Source organism: Meriones unguiculatus, chromosome X (genome assembly GCF_030254825.1).
Source record: "Meriones unguiculatus strain TT.TT164.6M chromosome X, Bangor_MerUng_6.1, whole genome shotgun sequence".
Lineage (NCBI taxonomy): Eukaryota > Metazoa > Chordata > Mammalia > Rodentia > Muridae > Meriones > Meriones unguiculatus.
The window spans coordinates 133,797,808-133,820,594 of NC_083369.1; the positions used below are offsets into that span (position 1 = coordinate 133,797,808).

Below are 22,787 nucleotides of genomic sequence, written 5' to 3' on the forward strand. Positions count from 1 at the left end.
TACCAGAAGAAAAATAACAAAGCCTTCTGTTAGTGGGCCACAACAAAACCCTGCTATGTCTACCTTCCTTTCTTTCACATGGTATTTTAAATCTGAATAAGGGAGCAATTTTAATACTCTCTCTTTTTATATGATATTTCAAATTTAAAGTCAGGCAAGTCTGATATTTCCCCCTTCTTTTATCCATCACTGTTTTTTACTAGCCAAGTTAGTATGTTGCCAGGGACACAGAAAGTAGAACCAGAAGTGGCCCCACTGTGATGACTATCAAGCCTGCCTGATAATTTTTAAATTTATTTTCTTTATTCCTTAACAATTTCATACATGTGTCTAATTTTTTTTGGTCATTTGGCACCCCTCCCCCATTAGCCTCTCTTACCGCTCCCACTGAAGCCCTTTTTCTGAGGTCTCCCTCCTATTTTAATGTCTTAGTTGTTGTTCTGTCTTTCTCTTGCAGGGAGGGCAGTGACCTACTGAATTTAATTAATTACAATTGCTTACAAGAATATGGGATGGGGGAAGGTTATTTATTAAAGCATGGGCAGTTTACCAGCAGCTACACTACTGAAGAAAATGACTCTCCCCTCCTCCAGTAACCATCAACTGCAAACAGCTCCTCAGAGGAGGTGCAGCCTCATAAGCCCCTTCTCCATCCACAAAGGAATGTTGATAGGCTATATCTTATGCAGGTTACCACAGCTACTGTGAGTAACATGCAATTCAAACGTGGAATGTCAGGTTATGTCTAGGGGACAGTGTTTCACAGAACAATTCCTCATGCTCTGGTGCTCATGTTTTTCTACCTCTTCTGCCAGGGTGTTCCCTGAGACTTAGAGGGGATGCTATGGCCATCTCATTTGGGGCTGATTCTGAAAGCACTTACTTCCTACACTTGAACACTTCCAAAATGGTCCATTGTTCATGAATGATCTCAACCAAATGGCGATTCTCATATGTTACTTTTTGGTCTAGTTATCCCTGAAAATTCTGTGAAGGAAGTACTCAGAGCACCTGGGACCATCAAAGACCGGATCAAGAAGTTATTAGCTCACAAACACAACATGAAGAAAAAGGTGAAACTTAAAAATATCACTCCGAGACCCACCAGTACACGCATACCTAAGGTTAACTTGCCTTTCAGCTCTGAAGAAAGCATTTCTAGGGGCAGAAACTCTAATGAAGAACAAAAAAGGAAGGAAGGAAAGAAGAGAGAGGAGCTTGAAGAAGAGAAAGGAGACAAAGCCCTGAAAAATGAGATAGAACAGGAGTGGAGGCTTCGAGGGGATGTGTTTTGTAAGTATTGCTTTTGTTATTCTTGCATTTTAGTTATAAAATGAATGTGATTCCTCATAGCTTAGCTCCAATTTTATACATTGTGAGTCTGAAACATACAAACATTTTATTTAAAAAAAACATTTTAATACAATTACTTTTAAAATCACAAATAAAAATATCACACAGCAACTTTGAGGAGGCCACTTGCATATTTCCAAAGTCTATACATCTCAGTGAGCTTCTATACATTTATCATGGCCATTCTGAAGCTGTGGAGCTTCACTTGGGGTTTCACATTTTCAATATCAATACTTTTATGCACTTATCCACCCCAGAAAGAAAAATTATGGTAGAGTTGAAACTTGGGGGGGGGGGGAAACAGCTTTATACACTCTTTCTTGACTTGTGTCCTTTTGCCTGTATTCTGTATTTTCTCACCACATGTAATTTTCCCTGTATTCTGTTCATTCTCATCACCTGTCATTTTGGCAGTATTCCATTCTTCCTTGTTATCTAATACTGCCCTGTCTTACTTGTCTTTCTAAATGCTTTATTATATCCACACTCCCAACTGTTGACATACATACATTAGGAGCTAGTATCAACATATGAAGACATGCTGTGAATTTTTAATGCTTTTTTTATTAATACTTAATGCAAATGTATTTTGCTTTCGTTTTATTACCATTTATTACAACTTATTCAATATATATCCCAGCTGTGACCCCTCCCTCTTTTCCTCCCAATCTCACCATCCTTCCCTCTTCTCTCTCTATGTCCCTCCCCTAGTCCACTGATAGGGGTGGTCCTCCTCCCCTTCTATCTGAACCTAGCCTATCAGGTCTCATCTGGACTGGCTGTTTTGTCTTCCTCTGTGGCCCATTAAGGCTGCTCCTCCTTCAAGGGGAGGTGATCAAAGAGCCAGCCTTGGAGTTCATGCCAGAGACAGTCCCTGCTCCTCTTACTAGGGAACCCACTCGGAGACTGAGTCTGTGGGCTACATCTGAGCTGGGGTTTTAGTTCCTCTCCATATATTGTCCCTGGTTGGGGTATCCTTCTCTTCAGGGCCCTCAGGGCTCAGTTTTTATTTTGTTTGTTTGTGGGTTTGGGGGTTTTTTGTTGTTGTTGTTTTGTTTTGTTGTTTGTTTGTTTGTTTGTTTTTGCTCTGTTGGTCTCCTTTTGGAGCTCCTGTCGCCTCCAGATCTTTCTATCTCCCCCATCTTTCATGCATTCTGCTATGAGTCTCACCCTCTGCTTTGATGCCTCGATCAGTAAGCCCTCTGTGGTAGGTGCCAAATCTATTCCCTCTCTTCTCCTGCTTCCGATGTCTATCTTGTTTGCCCTTTTGAATGAGGATTGAGCAACTTCACCACGGTCTTCCTTGTTGTTCAGCTTCTTTAGGAGTATAGATTTTAATATGTTTATCCTATATTATATATCTAATAACCACTTATGAGTGAGTATTTTACCATGTGTGTCTTTCTGTTTCTGGGTTACCTCACTCAAGATGATCTTTTCTAGTTCCTACCATTTGTCTGCAAAGTTCATGATTTCCTTGTTTTTAATTGCTGAGTAGTATTCCACTGTATAATGTACCACAATATCTGTATCCATTCCTCCGTTCAGGAACATCTGGGTTGTTTCAAGATTCTGGCTATTACGAACATGGTTGAGCAAATGTCCTGGTTGTATACTTGAGCATCTTTTGGATATATGCCTAGGAGTTGTAAGGCTGGATCTTGAGATAGCACTAATCCTAACTTTCTGAGAAAGTGCCAAATTGAGTTCCAAAGTGGTTGTACAAGTTTACATTCCCACCAGCAATGGAGGAGGGTTCCTCTTTCTCCACATCTTATCTAGCATATTTTGTCACCTGAGTTTTTGGTCTTTGCCATTCTGATGGGTATAAGGTGAAATTTCAGGGTCGTTTTGATTTCCATCTCCCTGATGACTAAGGAAGTTGAACATTTCTTTAAGTGTTTCTCTGCCATTCCATATTCCTCTATTGAGAATTTTCCATTTAGCTCTGTACCCCATTTTTAATTATATTACTTGGTTTGTTGGTATTTAACTTCTTAAGTTCTTTATATATTCTGGATATTAGCCCTCTGTCAGATAGTGTTGGTGAAGATCCTTGCCAATCTGTAGGCTGTCATTTTGTTCTGACAACAGTGTCCTTTGCTTTACAGCTTTTCAGTTTCATGAGGTCCCATTTTTTGATTGTTGATCTTAGAGCCTGTGCTGTTGCTATTCTGTTCAGGAAGTTGTCTCCTGTACCAATGAGGTCAAGTCTCTTCCCCACTTTTTATTCTAATTTGTTTAGCGTTTCTGGCTTTACGTTGAGGTCTTTGATCCACCTAGACTTTAGTTTTGTGCAGGGTGATAAGAATAGATATATTTGCATTTTCTACATGTAGACATCCAGTTAGACCAGCACCATCTTTTGAAAATGCTATACTCTTTCCATTGTATTGTTTTCGTTTTTGTCAAAAATCAAATATCTGTAGGTGTGTGGATTTATTTATGGGTCTTCTATTCGATTCCATCGATACTCTGAACTGTTTCTCTGCCAATATCATGAAGTTTTTATTACTGTGTCTCTATAGTACAGCTTTTGATCAGGGATGGAAATACCTCTAGAAGATCTGTTATTGTACAGGACTGTTTTAGCAATTCTGGGTTTTTTGTTTTTCCATATAAAATTGAGAATTGTTCTTTCAAGTTCTGTAAAGAATTGTGTTTGTATTTTGTTGAGAATTGCATTGAATCTGTAGATTGCTTTTGGTAGGATGGCCATTTTCGTTATGTTAATCCTACTGATCCATGAGCATGAGAGATCTTTCCATCATCTGATATCGTCTTCCATTTTTTTCTTCAGAGACTTGAAGTTTTGTTTTGTTTTGTTTTGTTTCATGCAGATCTTTCACTTGCTTGGTTAGAGTCACACGAAGAAACTTTAGGTTATTTGTGGCTATTGTAAAGGTTGTAGTTTACCTAATTTCTTTCTCAGCACTTTTGTTTTTTTATATACAGAAGGGCTACTGATTTTTTTTTGTTGTTGAGTTAATTTTGTATCAAGTCAGTTTGCAAAAGGCAATTTTACATTGAAGGAGTTCTCTGGTAGAATTTTTTTGGGTTACTCATATAGACTATCATATCATCTGTGAATACTGATACTTTGACTTCTTCCTTTCCAATGTGTATTCCCTTGATCTCCTTTAGTTGTCTTATTGCTCTAGCTAGGACTTCAAGTACAATGTTGAAGAGATATGGAGAGAGTGGGAGGCTTTGCCTTGTCCCTGATTTCAGTGGAATTGATTTAAGTTTCTCTCCATTTAGTTTGATGTTGGCTATAGGCTTTCTGTATATTGCTTTTACTATGTTTAGGTATGTGTCTTGTATCCCTGATCACTCCAAAACTTTAAACGTGAGTGGATGTTGGATTTTGTCAAATGTTTTTTCAGCATCTAAGGAGATGATCATGTGGTGTTTTTCCTTCTGTTTGTTTATGTGGTATATTATATTGATGTATTTCTGTATATTTAACCACCCCTGCATGCCTTGGATGAAGCCTCCTTGGTCATAGTGGATGATATCTTTTATGTGTTCTTTGATTCTGTTTTTGAGTATTTTATTGAGTATTTTCCGTGTCAATGTTTTTGTGGCAGAGAAATAGGTCTGAAGTTCTCCTATTTTTGTCGAGTCTTTTTGTGATTTAGCTATCAAGGTTATTGTGGCCTCATAGAATGAGTTTTGTAATGTTCCTTCTGTTTCTATTTTGTGGAATAGTTTGAAGAGTATTGGCATTAGTTCTTCTTTGAAGGTCTGGTAGAATTCTGCACTGAACCCTTCAGGCCCTGGGCTTTTATTGGCAGAGAGACTTTTGATGACTGCTTCTGTTTCCTTCGGGGATATAGAACTGTTTAATATATTTATCCCAATCTTGGTTTAGCTTTGGTAAGTGGAATCTATCAATAAAATTGTCCATGTTATTTAGATTTTCAAATTTTATGGGATATAAGCTTTTGAAATAAGAACGAATGATCCTTTGAATTTCCTCAGTGTCTGTCATTATGTCCCCCTTTCTGTTTCTGATTTTGCTGATTTGGATAGTTTCTCTCTGCCTTTTAGTTAATTTGGCTAAAGGTTTGTTTATCTTGTTGATTTTCTCAATGAACCAGCTCTTGGTTTCATTGGGTCTATGAATTATTTGTTTCTAATTTATTGATTTCAGCCCTGAGTTTGATTATTTCCAACTGTCTACTCCTCTTGAATGTGTCTGCTTCTTTTCTTCCCCCCTAGGGGTTTCAGGTGTGCCATTCAGTTACTTGTATGATATGTCTCAAACTTCTTTCTGAAGGTACTTAGTACTAAAAATTACTAAGTAGTACCAAGAACTTTCCTCTTAGCACTGCTTTTATTGTGTCCCATATGTTTAGGTAAGTTGTGTCTTCATTTTCATTGAATTTAATTTCTTTATTTCTTCCCTGACCCAGCTTTCTTTTGGTAGAGAGTTCTTTAGTTTCCATGCAGGTGTAGGCTTTTTGTTATTTCCATTGTTGTTGGGGTCTAGTTTTAGGCCACATGGTCTGATAGGATACAAGGGATTGTTTCAATCTTCTTTTCTCTGTTGATGCTTGCTTTGTGTCAGACTATATGGTCAATTTTGGAGAAGGTTCTGTGAGGTGCTAGGGTTATGTACTCCCTGCCGCTGTGGCTGGAGCAAGTGATGGTACAGCCTATAGTGCAGGCAATCAATACTTTGCCACTCTCCAACCCCAGAGACATCCACGGGGGTCCTGGATCCAATTTGTCCCAGCTCATGGGTTGTTCCCTCTAGCCAGGGAACCCTCAAAGTTGGTGCTCTGGATTCAGCTGCCCATCTAATCACCAGTTTCAGAGTTTCAGATCCTCTGCCCTTCAAAAGCAGTGTGCACTGGTCACCACCATCTTGGATTCCACGGTAAAATGTTTGTAAACTGAGAAAACAGAAAATGGCTTGGCACTCAAGTGCTACATGGGATCTACTGCTCTGGGAAACAGGAGGGTAAATCCTCTCCTATTCTCTTATCTGGGTGTTTTCTATCTGGCAAAGCCACTCCCTGCAAGCATAGTTGTATGCCAGACTCTTCACAAAGAACACACACCAAATCATAGACCCTCACACCGAATCTCCTAAGCATTTCCTTTTACCTCTTTTAAAAAAGACTTTTTTTTTTTTTTGAGAAAGGGTAGTTCTGGCTGGTCTGGAATTCACTATGTACAATAGGCTAGACTTGAACTCAAAGAACTAACTGCCTCTACTTCTCAAGTAGTGAGATTAAAGATGTGTGCCACTGCACTCCACATTTTGAAAGTTTTTATGATTCCCAGCAGGTGGTGGTGGTTCAAGTCTTTAATCCCATCATCTGAGGCAGGTGGAGCTCCAATTTGAAGGCCAGGTCCACCTGATATACAGAGTGAGTTCCAGGACAGCCGAGGCTACAAAAAGAAACCCTATCTTAAAAGACAATTTTATGAGCATGTAATTTAATTACAAATAAAATATTCATACTTGTATATGGTATATGTTTTCATACTATGCTCTCGCTCTCTTGTCCTATTTTCCAGGCTCTTCCCAACTAGTCTCCTTTCTTTTCTTTTCTTTTTTTTTTTTTTTGTTTCTTTTTGTTGTTTGTTTTTTGTGTGTGCTTTTTGTTTGGTGGGGCTTTTTTGGTTTTTCAAGACATGTTTTTTTTTTCAGTGTAGCCTATGCTGTCCTAAACTCCCTCTGTAGACCAGGCTGGCCTTGAATTTAAGAGATCCACCTACCTTTGTCTCCCAGTGTTGGGATTAAAAGTTTTTGATGCACCAGCAGGCTACTTCCTTCTTTCACGGCTTTTGTTTTTATAACCTATTGCATGTGTGAATTCCTTCTTTGGGGGGATATGAACAACACCCCTCTGCCTCTCCTTATAAGGTCCCAACAATACCACAAAGGATGATTGCACCAGAGTCTAATTTGGGTAACCAATGAACTTATTAGGCTTGCTTACTAAGCATGAGTGATGGGCTGTTTACAGGGGTGTAAGTGATGTTGTGCCAGATTCACAAGACCCCAAAAGACCACCAGGTGTCGAGTCCATTGCAAAGCACATGAGGATCTTTTTATTACAAGCTATAGCTCGGGTTCATACACCCTCACCACCATAGCGGCTGAGAGCAAATAGCCTCCTGCTCAGGGTAGGTGGTTGATTTAATGAGTCCAGTCCCTCCTACTGTGCCCAAAGCAGGAAGGATTCCTGCCTGGCAAGCATCTATTGGTCTAAACAAAAAAAGGGATGTTGCATTTTGAATTGATTGGTTATAGGAAGGCCCCCAAACTATTAATGGTCTGGCTTCCCTTGTTTGGCTGTCCTAGGGGAGAGGGGCTGGTTTCCTAGCAACCGTATCTCTAGTGGGCAGGAACAAATGCAGTAAGGCTGGTTCTTCCCAGCAGGTAGCTGGACATATCTCCACCAGTCTGGCCTTTGTTCAGGCTTGTGCTTTAAACCAATACCCCCTCAAAAACTAATTTTTATTTCTTTGCTCTCTCTTTGTTATGCCAAGGCGGCTGCACCACCATTAAGACTCACCTCTGCAAGGATGACAACTTCCCCATGGTGCATAGATGGAGTCCCTCTTCAGTTAGTCAGCCACAACCTGTATACTCTGTATACCTCCCAAGACATGTAGTTAGGGCAGAATTATATACAAATGTCTGGGAGATACAAGAGGGAGTGTTTTGCCCAAGTCTCGTGGACCCCAAAGACCACCAAGGAGCCAATTCCAATGCAAACTCAGTAGGGCTTTTTATTACAAGCTCCAGTTTGGGCCCACACTGTCACCAAGGCAGCAGTGTATATCGTGTAGAGGGCCAAGCTCAGGGGAAAGAGGGTTTTTATTGGGTTACAGCAAGGTTTGGGAAATTACAGCTTAGCAGTTACACATTGGCTGACATTCAGCAAGGGCAAGCTTGTTACAAAGTGTTTGTAGCTAATTAACATTGAGCAAGCTATCTATTGACCTGAGGAATGTTAGGTGTTTCCATGCCGGGAAAGTTCTACTACCAGGTCAGTGGGCTGCCCAGCACAGATGTCTCACCCTGAGATAAGATACCTTCCCATTCTTGTGGTTACCTCCAGGCTATTCATTGGGTAGGACATTTTATTATCTTCTTCCTGTAATTGGTGACCTATGGTTTAGTTCCTGGTGGCTTTTGGGAGTGTCAGGCCTAGTTCTCTCAGGAGTGGCCAGAAACTCAAATGAGGGTTCAATGACTCACCCCACTCCATCCTTATAGGAGAACATCAACAGTCATGGGAGGTATGATTAAGGGATTATTTTCAATAATATGAACAAATTGCTTACCAGTGGCAATGCCACTGAAGTAAATGTCTCTCCCTATCCCAGTGACTGTTAATTGCCAATAGACTTTTGGGGAGTGGTGAGGCCTTATGAGTCCCTCACTTTTTTTTGAAGGTGCTTTTGAAGGGTTCACTCTACAAAATGAGAATATCACAGTTGTATGTTTATGATTTTAAAAGCCAAAATAGCCAGGCCTAGTGATGTTCACCTTTGATCCCAGAAGAGAGGAAGCAGAGATAGGCAGATCTCTGTGCATTTGAGGACACTGTGGTTTGCATTGCAAGTTCCAGGCCAGCCAGGACTATACAGTGAGACTCTGTGTCCAATAAATAAATAAATAAATATTTTAAGCCAAAATAGAAAACTACAGAAACAAAACACTCCAGCAAAGCTTAATTTTTCTGCATGAACCGCCTGGCAGCTCTTTGCAAAGGTTGGTTTCCAGAGCCTACCATAGCTCTCAGCCCCTCCAAGACACTTTGTGTGTTAACTCTGAGTCCCCACATTAAGACATCACTTCTTTCTTTCTGGGTGCTCTGTTTTATCTTGTATTCTTGGCTGCATGACTGGTGGAGCATATTGACAAATCCAGGGTGGAGTTATCTAATGGGTGAGTCGACACAGGTTCATCCAGGTCAGAAACAGTGTATTAGTTATACAATCACCCTTACTAATGAAAAGTTCAAGGAAATGGGTTTCCAAAACCTAGGGAGAAAGGGTGTCCAGAGTGTGGATATTGCAAAACTCACTTGAGGGAACCTCTAGAAAACACCGTTGTTGGGGAGGAGAATGGGTAGGAATAGTAGGAAGATGCTAATTGTATGTGTTTTGCCATTAGACTACATAACAAATCTACGTTCCAACACTATGTTCCTTTGGTGCATGTGGTGTTTTGGGTTTTTTTTTTTTTTCTTAACTAATTAAGATTCTTTACCAGCCCCTAAGGTAAATGAAGCAGAGGATTTGGATTTGGTCTACATCCCAAGAAAAGAGCTAAATTCCAAACTGGAACACAAAGGTAATAATAATAATGATAATAATAAAATAATAGTAATAATACAGATCTCAACTCAAAGAGAATAAATGAAGTGTGTTAGTATTGTGCAGCAGAGTTATATAGCAGATTCATAAATCACGTGGGAGGTTTTATTAAGGGAAGGGGAAAGGGGCTACAGAGACTGTCTGGGCAGGGTAGGACAGGGAAAGAGAGAGAAGGAGAGGGAGAGAAAGACATGGTGGGGGGAGGGGCACCCTGACAGAGAGAGGGGAAGAGCAACAGAGCGAGAGAACAAGAATAAGAAGACAAGAGAGAGACAAAGTGCTGGGTTGGTCTTTTTATGGAGCAACTTAACCACACCTATCAGGTATGACTCCCTGGCAGGGGAGGGGGGTGGTGCACATGAAAACATCATAGGTTGCTAGGTAATTCAGAAACAGGCTACCTAAATACTAACCATGCCTAGGAATAACAGATTTCAGGTTCCTCAAACATGTTCCAATGTAGTCACAGTTTCCTAGAGTTTTATGGTAAAGAACAAAGAAAGTCACAAACAAAATAATTTTTCAAATGTGTTGATGAAAATACCAGGTTGATAGGTTCCAGCAAAGTGGAAGAACCTCTGCTATAGGCACCAGATGCTATCTGAGGGCATTTTTAGCTTTGGGGTTTGTGGAAGCTAGGAGTCTGCTAAGTTAGAACATCTCAGAAGGCTTACCCTGATACAAGGATTTCAGGTCAGACAAAGAGGTAGGCAATGAATGGCTACTAAAGGGGCTAAAAATAGCGCAAAATAATTTGGCTCTGGATCTGCAGCATTCCAACCTCTCTGCAGTCACTTAAGCTCAAGTAGCCTCTGTCGAATGATCTGTTAGGTCTGGCTCCTTTCTGGAAACTTTTGTTCACAGTAGCTAATGCTTTCTTTCTAATCATTTTATAATTTTTTTTACAATTTATTCATTATATATTCTGATTGTAGCCCACTCCCTCATCTCCTCTCAGTCCCACCCTACCTCCCTCTGTCCTCTAACCCTAGTCCACTGAAAGGGGCAGTTCTCCTCCTCTGCCATCTGCCCATAGCTTATCAAGTCTTATCAAGACTGCCTGGATCCTCTTCCTCTATGGCCTGGCAAGGCCGCATTGCCAGGGGCAAGTGATCAAAGAGCAGTCAACCAGCATCTCATAATTTAAAGAATTTAAGGCAGTAGCAAGCTCATGGAAAGGAGCTGAAGGGAGATCACCCTTCAGGAAGACCTTTGCTAGGGGATGAGGCCTGAAGCCAAAAAGAAACATTTTGGCTCAGGTGAGAAATAGCATCATAGCCACAGAGAGCCACAACAGGACCTTGAAGGAATCGAGAGAGAGAGAGCCTTTTCTATAAACTTGGAGAACACTGTTTGTGGTGGTGCAGACCTGTAATCCCAGCACTCGGGAAGGCAGAAGCAGGCAGATCTCTGAGTTCCAGGCCATCTTTGTCTCAAAAAAAACAAAAAACAAAAACCACAAACAACAACAACAAAACCTTGTTGAACAAAGAGGATTTCTGACTCTTACAGGTTTTTGGACATCTGGGAGTTAAGCTTCCTACCATGTGATCTATCTTGGCTGGCCTACATGCCAGCATGGAGACAGGCACTAGATACTACTATATAAACTTAGCTTGTAGGGGAGGGGGACTTCAAGAACACAGCACTGCAGACTTTCTTATCAATCTCTGGGAGAGAAAGAAAATCACAGCTAGAGTCTGTGATTACTCACTCTCTCCTGCATCATCTTTCAGTTCATGAAATTACTGCTTCAGTCATAAGCAACCAAGAGAAAATCCACTATATTGTGACACTCAGATCCAGTGTTGTATTACTTTTCCTGAGACAACATGAATAAACAAACATTTATTTACTCCTGATGTGGCATTGATAACAGATCAAAGTAACCATTCTACTCAGGTTGGTGCTACAATATTTTTTTTTCAGGCTTACTTTAAAGAAATATGAGCGAAAGAAAAATAGCTTTTTCAGTGAGAGGTGCCATTTTATCATCAGTGATAATGTCACAAAAGCTGAATAATGGAGTCCTGCCTTTTTTCAGGTCCTATCTACCCTAGTGCCTTCCAAAGGAGGGAATCACCTGGAATCCTAGGTGAGAGTTCTGTGACCTTCTCTCAGCACTAAGGACTGTTGATGACTCTGTTATTGATACTAGCTACCTGCCCATCACTGTATAATTGTTCTGTTCATTTTGTTACCATGACTACAGCTTATCTCTGTGTTGTGGAATTTTTTGTTCATTTTGTCTTTTTGTTTTTTAGACAAGATTTCTCTGTATAGCCTTGGTTGTCCTGGACTTGCTTTGCAGAGCAGGCTGGCCTCAAACTCAGAGATCCACATGCCTCTGCCTCTCTGAGTGCTGGAATTACAGATGCATTTAAAAACATTGTATTAGCATATATTAATTATACAAGATAATCAGTTTCATCATGACATTTTTATATATGCTTATAACATATTTTTATCACCTTCATCCCTATTCCCCTTTTGTGTGCCCCTCCCACTCTCACTGATCCCATTCCTCTTCCCAACTAGTTCCCATTCTGTTTGTTAGATCTATGGGCCTGATCCTTTAAGAAACAGATCACCAGCCTAGCCATTGGTGGTGTACACCTTTAATCCCAGAGCTCTGGAGGCGGAACAGAGCAGAGCTCTTTAGTTAGAGGCCAGCCTCTTCTACAGAGTGAGTTCCAAAACAGCCAGGGCTACATAAAGAAACCTTGTTTCAGAAAAAAGAAGAAGAAGAAGGAGGAGGAAAGGAAAGGCAAGGCTTCTGAGACAGAGTTAAAATGCTATGGTGTGCTGTGACATTAACAGTTCCTAATGTGTAGTTTTATCCAGGACCTGATTCTTTCATGTTTTTGTTTGCTTGTTTGTTTGTTTTTATTGTTTGTTTGGTTGGTTGGTTGGTTGGCTTTTGGTTTTTCAAGACAGGGTTTCTCTGTGTAGCCCTGGCTGTCCTGGAACTCACTCTATAAGACCAGGATGGCCTCAAACTTATAGAGATCTGCCTGCCCCTGCCTCCCATGTGCTAGATGAAAAGTGCCACCACCACCCAGCTGCCATGTTCTTTGTCACTAGGCCATGTTGCATTAAACTTCATGGTATGAAACTTCCTACCAGATTTTTTTTTTAATTACAAAAGCCAGAATACTCACTTTGTCCAGGGGGTTTCTCGAAAGGCCTTTTTCTTCTGAACATCCTACCAATGATGCTCCAATGGCAGCCATGTCTTTTTTTTTTTTTTTTTTTTTTTTACTTTAGGCTATCTCTCTCTCTTTTCCTTTATTTATTTCATCACTTTATGGCCTAATCCCAGCCCCCTCCCTCCTCTCCTCCTAGTCCCACCCTCATCCCTCCTACCTCATCTCCCTCCTTCTTCTCAGAGAAGGGGAGGCCCCCTAGAGGTACTACCACACCCTAACATCTCAGCAGGACTGAACATATCCTCTCCTATTGCCATCTGACAAGGCAGCTCAGTTAGATCCAGAGGCAGGTAACAGAGTCAGAGACATTGGCTATCTCTCTTAATGAAGTTCCTCTCCAGGTTTTAAAAGAAAGCTTTTCTCTTTAAGATCCTCATCATGCTGCCTTTGATAGGCTATATTGTCCCCTTTTAATGCTGTCAAAGCCAAACCTGACCTGTGCAAAATGGATAGTCACAGGTCTGAGTCAGATTTAAGATTCAAGATCAGTTCCAGCACATCTGTGGAGCCTGGATAAGTCACTTAGGAGCCTTAGATTTATTGAGGGTCCAATGACAGTTATTTTTTATAATAAAATTAAATGACATGATGTTTGTGGAGGGAAAAACATTTGGGAAATTGAGATGAGTCAAGAAAAAGCAACTCATGACCCAGCAAGATGGCTTAGAAGGTAAAAGCTCCTGCCACCAAACCCAATGATGCAATTTTGATCCTCAGGACATACATGGGGGAAGGACAGAGCTGACTTCCACATGCATAGTTAAAATGTAATTTAAAAAAATAATGTAAGAAGGTGGGTGGTGGTAGAACAAGCCTTTAATCCCATCACTTGTGAAACAGAGGTAGGTGGATCTCTGTGAATTTGAGGCCAGCCTGGTCTGCATACAGGTTTCAGAACAGCTAAAGCTATACAAAGAAACCCTGTCTCAAAAAAAACAAACAAAAAAAAAATTTAAGAAAAAGATGGCCTAACATGACAGTACACACTTTTAATCCCAGCATTCTGGAGGCAGTGGCAAGCAGACTTCCATAAGTTGCAAACCATTCTGATCTATGTAGTGACTTCCAGCCAGTTGAGGCTACATAGAGAAACCCTGGAGAGAAGGGGGAACACTTGCTCTCTTTTCTTTCCTTTCATTGATTCTTTGGCATGGACAGACAAGTCCCTCAAATGGAAGCAGCGGCTAGCCTTGGTTTTAAATCAGAAGCCCCTGGGTCTTTGTCCTCTTTCACAGTGCCTTCTGTTATCTTACATTATGAGTCAGCATACTTTTCTGTGGAAAGGGCCAGAGAGCAAATATGTGAGGCTTTGTGAGCCATTTAGTCTCTGTAGTTCAAGGGTTCCTTTGTCTTTGTAGCTTAAAGGAACAAAACACTACATAAGTAAATGAAAAGCCTGTACTACCATAAGACTTTTTACTTTTTTTTTTTTTACAAAAGTAGACAATAGGCCAAGGTGCTAGTTTGCAGACCTCTACTATGCATGAAGGTAACCTGAGACACTGGTTCAAAACCTGCCTTAGCTGACTCCACTCATATTCCTCTGATAGATCTAAACTACATAGCCTTTCTGCCATAACAAATAACAACAAACACAAAAGAAAACATTTTAGAAATTACCTATTTGATCTAATATGCCCCTGGCAAATTTCTAACAGAAGTGTTGGAATCATGAAATACCCATTGTATTTTAATTAATGGAGGTGAGTAGGTGACAACATGAGGCCAATGCCATTGAACCAATGATTTACTATGTACACCCCCCCCAAGAGAAGGGGACACACAGAGCAAGGGAAGGACCTAATGGAAAACTAGGCCAAAGGTCTTTAAGGGTTCTGTAGGAGCAAACTCAAGGGGTGGGGGCAAGAGATACCATTTAAGATAGAATAAATTGAATAATTTCAGAAGGCTTTGAGGTAGTGCTTCTCAACCTCTTTCATGGGGGTCACATAACAGATATCCTGCATTACAATTCATAACAGTAGCAAATGTATAGTTATGAAGTAGCAACCAAAATAATTTTATTGTTGGGGGTCACCACAACATGAAGAACTGTATTAAAAGACACAGCATTATAAAGGTTGATAACCACCGCCTCAGAGACACAGAGGCTATCCATAACTATTTGTTTCTGCTGTGGTGTGGGCCAAAGGAAATGCTTCTTTGATGTGTATGCTGATCAGTTTTCTCTCAATGTTATGAAATACCTGAGCTTTGTAGGGAGGGGTATGACTCAGATGTCTTATAGTATGACTGAGCACTCCATATTCTGAGCTTTATTTTCAGTCTCTGGCCTGACTTTCGGAAATAGCCAGTTATATTTTCTGCTTTGCTTCACTAATAAGGGTCACTGTGCTGTTAACTATGGCGTCATCTTTCTAGCTCCTTCACTTTTGTTTTCTATGATTATGACAGAATTTATAGGCTATCTAGAGAAATGGCTCCATGGTTAAGTGCACTTGCTGCTCTTGCAGAGGACCCAGCTTCTGTTCCCACCCACAGGATGGCTCACAATCATCTGTAACTTTAGTTCTTATCTGCATGGGCATCAGTCACGTACATGGTGCACAAACGTACATGCAGTCAAAACACTCATGTGCATAATATTTCAAAGTATAAAAATAGTGTATCTGGTTTAAACTACCCCTACAAGCATGTCAACTGCCATGATCTATATTCTATTCTCCTAAACCCATGACATCACCTTCCAGAGCCCCAAATTAGCTACTTTCATGATACTCTTAATGGTTCTGAATGTGCTTTTTTTTTTTTTTTTAGCAGACTTAAACATCTCAGTTGACTGCAGCTTTGATCATGAGGTCTGTGACTGGAAACAGGATAGAGAAGATGATTTGGACTGGAATCCTGTTGATCGAGAAAATGGTACTTAAATTTCACTACTACATGTTCTAGAAGTAGAGAAGGCTTTTCCTACCAGGGAGTTATTCCTGTCACTGCTTAGATCATGATTGTTTACTGTCTTTAAAAACCTTTGACCTTCTGAGATGGCCTCTGATGGAAAGAGTAACTTAGTGCAGCATTTATTTCCTTTTCCATCCCTCTCTCACCCACATGACCCAGGAAATATGTCCCAACATACTTCTTTTTTCTTTCTTTCTTTCTTTTTTGAGACAGGGTTTCTCTGTGTAGACTTGGCTGTCCTGGACTCACTTTGTAGAGCAGGGTGGCCTTAAACTTAGAGAGATCCACCTGCCTCTGCCTCCCTGAGTGCTGGGATCACAGGCGTGCACCACCACACTCATCTCCCAGAATACTTCTTTTATATTTACTCTCTTCCTTATGAGAGAGAGAGAGATGGGAAGGAGAGGAAGGTGCCAGGTGGGAGGGTGTCTACAAGATCTCCCCTTTTTTCCAGCTTACCACAGTCTTCTGCATTTTGATAGAAAATAAATATTTAAAGGTAACAGAACCTCTCTGTCTACACTGGTGTTACAGGAGAGTCATCTCTCAAAGGAACAAATCCACAATAAGTGACAAGTTAATGACCTAAACTCCAAGATTAAGCTTTCCTTTCTTTTGCCTAAGGGATTCTTTCTGACCACCTGACCTTGAGTTGTTCTCTACAAGCACTGAGCCATGAACTTCTGACTTTTGTAGTGTCTGCTTCAGTACTATTGATGGGCCCTGGCTTCCCTTTTGGGTGGAGACACTATTTTGAATCCTGCTCTCCTGAAGGCTGGTCATGTAACTGGAACAACTCTTACATACCTCCAGACTCCAGTTCCTCACCAATAGAATTGTATTTCTTTGGGGGTGTGCAGGCTCAGCCTCTGTTTAAAAGACCCTTCCTTAGGACAAACTCCTTCCTGAGATATGTCCTTGCAGGCCTGTGCTTGCAGCCAGGAAGCTTTGGTATCCTGTACCAAGAATACCTGTTAGTAGCTGGGCAGTGGTGGAACATGCCTTTGGTCCCAGCACTTGGGGGCAGAGGCAGGCCAGCCTGGTCTACAGGGCAAGTTCCAGGACAGCCAAGGCTACACAGAGAAACCCTGTCTTGAAAAACAAACAAACAATCCTGATAGAGCTTGCAGTTGGGGTGGAAGGAACATATCCCACACAGTGGTTGTTCTAGTGGGCCTATCACTAAAGATAGAGCAGTGGACAAGTTTAACAAGAGATAATATATCTTTGGAGAAATTGTCTTGATAACTAACACAAGTTTCTCTTTTCTTCCATAGTAGGAGTATAGACATCAGTACTATTAGAGATATACACATGGATAGCTGAGACTGACATCTTACATTGAATTTTCCATCAATGAGAAGTCTTCATTTGCAAACACCTTATTTACAAGTGAAATTGGATGTTCTCAGCTTCTAGGACACTCACATCAGAACTTCTTCCCTCTGGCACATCCGCAAAGTCTCAGGATGGTCTTGTCTTTCCTGACAAAACCAAATATAGATGAGAAACATGGGATAAACTGATATTATAGGAGGGATAAGCCCTCAAGGAAAGCTGAAAGTAGGCTTTAGCTGGGATTGAATAGGTCTCAGAAGAGAGAGCTACTGCATAAAGTACAGATTTGAAAGAAATCAACTTATTAGTATGTCTTAAACATGTTATTTATTTGAAATTCAAACTCCACTGAGAATCCTGGAGTTTTGCTTGAATGCTCACTCATAGTTTTCTCAATTTCTCCTTTTTAAACTGTCTTGGACTCCAGCCTAAGGAATGGTGCTGCCCCATTCTGAGTGGATTTTCCCATCTCAATTTAAATTTAGATAATCCCACAAACTAGACTAATCCACTCTAGACAATCTCTTACAGGCATGCCCAGAGGTTTGTCTCTCAGGGGGTTGTAGATCCTGTCAGGTTGACAATCAACATGAATCTTCACAGGTGTGATGGTTACAGACTCTGGCAATGCTGTTATAGAAATAATATACCATCCCAGTGAGAAATCACTTCTCACACTTAGCGATTAATAAAGGAAAAGGCTCTTTAATAATAGCACATGTCTGGCTCTGGCTAATGCCCAAAGAAGAGGTGGGATTGAATAGAATAGTTTGCTAATTTATATACACTTTAGGCTTGGCATTCCACATATGCTGTCATCGTGAAATCTCTTTCAGGTCCCAGCCTCATGTTACACTTAAAAATAATTTAAACAGAGACACAGATGCAAGAGAGTGAAAGTCTGACCACTTAGGCACATGGGAGATTTATACAGCAGAGATATTGTATATTGCCAGAATTATTTTAAGTATACCAGTGTTGTTCTTTTTCAAATGGTTATTACTAAGGGTCATGTTGCCCATCTAGCAGAATTATGCTTTTTCTGGGGAAGAGAACTTACCAGTGACTGGATCCAGTGAAGAGACTAAGGCAGCATTAGCCAGGGACCACAAGTATCTCCAGGAATTGTACCAGAAGACCGCATCCCCAGTGTTTTCCTCCCATCTTCTATGGGAATTCTTTCTCATCAACTCCTTCAGACTATGCTGTGTAAGAACTGCTTTTAGGTAGGGCTGGAGAAATAGCTCAGGTGTTAAAAAGCAATGGCTCTTCTTCCAGAGGACCTGGGTTCAATTTCCAGCACCTACATGGCACCCTACAACAATCTATAACTCCAGTTCCAAGTGATCCAATGCCAATATAACCAATCATGCACATGCACAAACAGATAATGTAGACAAAATACCTGTACACATAAAATGATAGTTTCTAAAAAGTTGCTTAATTTTACTAAAGCTACAAAGAAAAGAAAAGAGATAGACCAAAAGTCCACTTCCACATGTTACAAGATACATAGAAGGTTTGCAAGCATAGAAGGAAATATACTCTGGTCGTCCTACATCAGAACTCAAGAATGATGTGCTAACCCATGTTGGTTGAGCCTCAAGAAGGCATTAGGACAAGATAGGTCAAGTATATTTCGATGAGATATTTCTCTATGGATCCATCCAAGTAGTCATCCTATGATGATTAATGTTGGCTGTCAACTTGACAGGACCCGAAGAGACAAGCCTCTGGACACACCTGTGAAAGGTTTTCTCAAGTAAATTAGCCTCTGGAATGTCTGTGTTGCGTTATCTAGCTTTAAACTGGCTAAAAAGGAGAAAGTGAGATGAGCATTCATCATTGCCAATTTCCTAACAGTAGACGCAATGTGACTGACTACCTCAAGCTCCTGCTGCCATGCCTTCATCCATGACCATGGGCCATACCCTTGAACTGTGAGCCAAAATAAATCCATCCTTGAGTTGCTCTTATGAGGGTGTTTTGTTTCAGCAACAACACAAGTCATTAATACAATACCTATCCTTGATTCACTAGAAAATGCATTCTAAGAGTCTACTAATCAAGGTGGGAATGTTCTGGAATTCATTAGGTACAAATTGTTTTCAGTGCTAAGTAATCATTCTGTTATATTCTTGTTTTCTTATGGAAGTGGAAAATACCTCAACTTTCTGACCTTGAGATCTCTTCTCTATATAGGAAAAGATTTCAATTCTCCAATCCATATAACTCATTTTTTTGCATAACCATTCAACTAAAATGTAAAAGACCTCAGTATTTCCTATGAGAGACTGTTGTTCATTTTTTTTAGCTAGTTTATGTATTATAGTCAGACTTTTTATCACAACCTTTTGTTGTTGTTGTTGTTCTCTTAAAGCTGCTGGTTATTATATGGCAGTCCCTGCTCTGGCAGGGCACAAAAAAAATATTGGCCGATTGAAACTTCTCCTCCCCAACTTGACACCCCAACGCAACTTCTGTTTGCTCTTTGATTACCGGCTGGCTGGAGACAAAGTAGGAAAACTTCGAGTGTTTGTGAAAGATAGCAACAATGCACTGGCATGGGAAGAGACTGAAAATGAGGATGGGAAGTGGAAGAAGGGAAAAATCCAGTTGTACCAAGAGATTGATACTACCAAAAGTGTAAGTTGGGAAAGAACTCCATATTTACATTTTTCTTTTTCAACAAACTATTTACTGATTGTCTGTAGGTCTCAGGAGTATGAAGATAGGCAAGACTTGCCTAATCAGCGTAACAAATTTGGGTTTTCATCTGGCTCTATGGAAATGACCTGTCAGAATACCTGGATCCTCTTACTAACTCCCATGAAAACCAGGCTATGCATTCTTTAATATGTTTAAAAAAAAAAAAAAAAAAAGCAAGCAGGAAAAAAGATTTCTCATTCATTCTATGTGTGGAACTTAGCTCAATAAATGGTAGTCAGAATATTATTTTAAGGTTGTTTTAACTGAACTGAAAGAGTAGCTGTTGGGGGAATTCCCAAGACCACCGAGATGGAGGTAATCCTTTAAAAGGTCTCATAGAACTGATAAAGAAAATGTTACCTTTATAGTTGTTGTTTATATACATTAAAATCAGCAAGGAGAAAATGGGATATAAACAGAGACTAGGAAGTTCCAGGCAGAAGCTTGTAGTTTTCTTTGCCCAGTAGACCCCCGTGTAGATCGTAATTCTCCTAGCAACTACATATGCAAGATCCACAAAGTATTACACACCAGGGAAGCCCACCCAGGCCTTGGTATCCAAAGGTGTATGTGTGTATGTATGTGCATGTGTATGGGTGTGGGTGTGTGTTTGTACATGTCTGAATCTTAATGTAAAGGTTGTAGTACAGCCACCTCAGGTGTTGTTCCTCAGGCCTGGCCACCTTGTTTCTTCAGACAGGCCTTGAATTTGCCAAGTATGACAGACTAGCTGACAAGCAAGCCTGGGTGTCCACCTGCCTCTTTTTTCCTTAGCACTGGAATTACAAGTGCACATCACTACACAGTGCTTTTTTACATGCATTCTAGGGGTTGAACTCAGGTCCTTGTGCTTACAAGGTGAGCACTTATCACTAACCTATCCCTCCAAGCCTTCAAGGTTGTTAATACTGGTCAGTCTACCCACATGACTGCCAGCATGACTGACCTTAGTTATTTAGTCTTCAGCATTCCCAGAGGCTATATTGATATCATGTAACCCAAGGCACCTATCAAAAATATCATTCTGAGCATAAGCCATCTGCCTTGGCTAAAGGTTATGGGTAAAAAACCTTTATTGAAGTTGTTTCACAGGCTTAGAGGCAGATTCTCAGTCAGCAGTCAGGGACAAAACCTTCTTTCAAATATTCAGGTTTTGGTCAACTCAGACCAGGTGAGTTAATTTTTTACTGTAGAAGTAGGTATAATAAAGGAAAAGGAAACGTTTAAGAGGAAGTTTGCTAATGAATTTGATAAAGAACAAATAAGATAAAATGATAAAGTGTTTACTTAGTTTGGAGGACCTTCAGAAGAGCTGTTTCTTGAGAAAGAAAGGTCAAAAGTCACACAATAGAAGAACAAAGAGGGGCTCAGTTGGTAGAGTGATTGCCTAGCATGCACAAAACCCTGGGCTCAATTTCCAGCACTGTATAAACCAGGCTCGGTGGGGCATGCCAGTAACACACACACACACACACACACACACCACCCTTAAAAGAAATACATTTTTAAGAGTTAAGAAAAGATTTTTACTTATTTTTAATTTCATTTCTTTAAATAGAAATTGCAAAAGTTCCCTGCTCATAATTACAGGACTTTCCAGAATCCTTCCAAATCTGCTGCAACCCCATCGTCTCTGAAGAGAACCCTCACTGTGAGCACTTAGCATGTGGGAAACATATTGCTATATACTCAAGACATTGCTACGCAGTCTATATAAAAGGCAATTTCTATACAGCTGGTCAACAGTTTGCTACCATTGTTTTGAAGTAACTTTCTACACACACTCTCTCTCTGTTACTAGGTCATTTTTGAAGCAGAACGTGGCAAAGGCAAAACTGGAGAAATTGCAGTGGACGGCGTATTACTGGTGTCAGGCTTGTGTCCAGATGGTTTTTTATCCATAGAAGGTTGAGTGTCATTGTCTTCCTTTATATAGCTTCATATGTGGCTTTTTATGTCATTTCTCTGTGGTTTCTTTTTATATCGCATTATAGGACTCTCCCATTTATAAATACAAGCTGAAAATGTATAATGCTCCAACAAAAAAAAAATTAACATAAGACTCCTTTCTTATATCAAATGTACTAAGGCTTGCTTTATATATAGCATCACTGTGCCTTCTTGATTGTTTCTGAATGTTCCACATTATGTCACAAAATGTGAAAATGCCAGCTCATCTCCCCCTACCCAGTATATCTGCTTTTGCTACATGAGTTGATTAATTATTCTACATAACATTTCTAGAATAACAGCAACATTTTAAAAAAATAAGTACAGATAAATAGTCAATTTTGGGGGGTTGGAAAGATGACCCAGAGGTTAAGAACACAGGCTCCTCTTGCAAATGACTCAGATTCAATTACCAGCACCCACATGGCAGCTCACAACTATCTGTAACTCCAGGTCTGGAAAATCCTATGCCATCTTCTGGCCTCTGTGGACACCTGCATGCCCATATGGACACATACATAAAATAATAAAGTAAATCATGTATAAATGTTTAATTGTTTTAACTTTTAAGCTACTTCACGAAAACAATTAAATTAAACATGGATTTTTGCCTTAAGTGGCTCAGCCTGCTCTTTTTCAGTCAATCTTGCCCATTTAAAGAAAAATTTTAATAGGTCTGAAGAGATGTTGCAGAGGTTAAGAGCACTGTCTGCTCCTCCAGAGGTCCTGAGTTCAATTTCCCAGCAACCACATGGTGGCTTACAACCATCTATAATGAGATCTGGTGCCCTCTTCTGGCCTGCAGGCAACACATAATAAAAAAAAAATCTTTCTTTAATTTTTTTTTTTATAATTCTATCCAGTAAACCACCTTGAATCATACTCAGGTAAATGGATATGTTAGTGATCAATGATTCTATGTTTACTTATTTGTATGATTCTGGGACATGTGGGTTG

General features: G+C 40.2%; 1 protein-coding gene across 2 annotated transcripts in view; it reads left to right on the forward strand.

Moving 5' to 3' along the window:
* The window catches only part of Egfl6 (EGF like domain multiple 6), a 68,149-nt gene extending 45,703 nt beyond the window's left edge, over nucleotides 1-22,446 (forward strand). The window contains exons 8-12 of one of the 2 annotated variants that reach the window (XM_021655621.2): nucleotides 973-1,293; nucleotides 9,599-9,679; nucleotides 15,690-15,794; nucleotides 19,552-19,817; nucleotides 21,682-22,446. In XM_021655621.2, coding sequence (XP_021511296.1) covers nucleotides 973-1,293; nucleotides 9,599-9,679; nucleotides 15,690-15,794; nucleotides 19,552-19,817; nucleotides 21,682-21,792 — 884 coding nt within the window. In that variant the 3' untranslated portion in view covers nucleotides 21,793-22,446. The remainder of the gene's footprint in view (nucleotides 1-972; nucleotides 1,294-9,598; nucleotides 9,680-15,689; nucleotides 15,795-19,551; nucleotides 19,818-21,681) is intronic. The other variant, XM_060374975.1, reaches the window with a different exon arrangement.
* The last annotated feature ends 341 nt before the right edge of the window (nucleotides 22,447-22,787 follow it).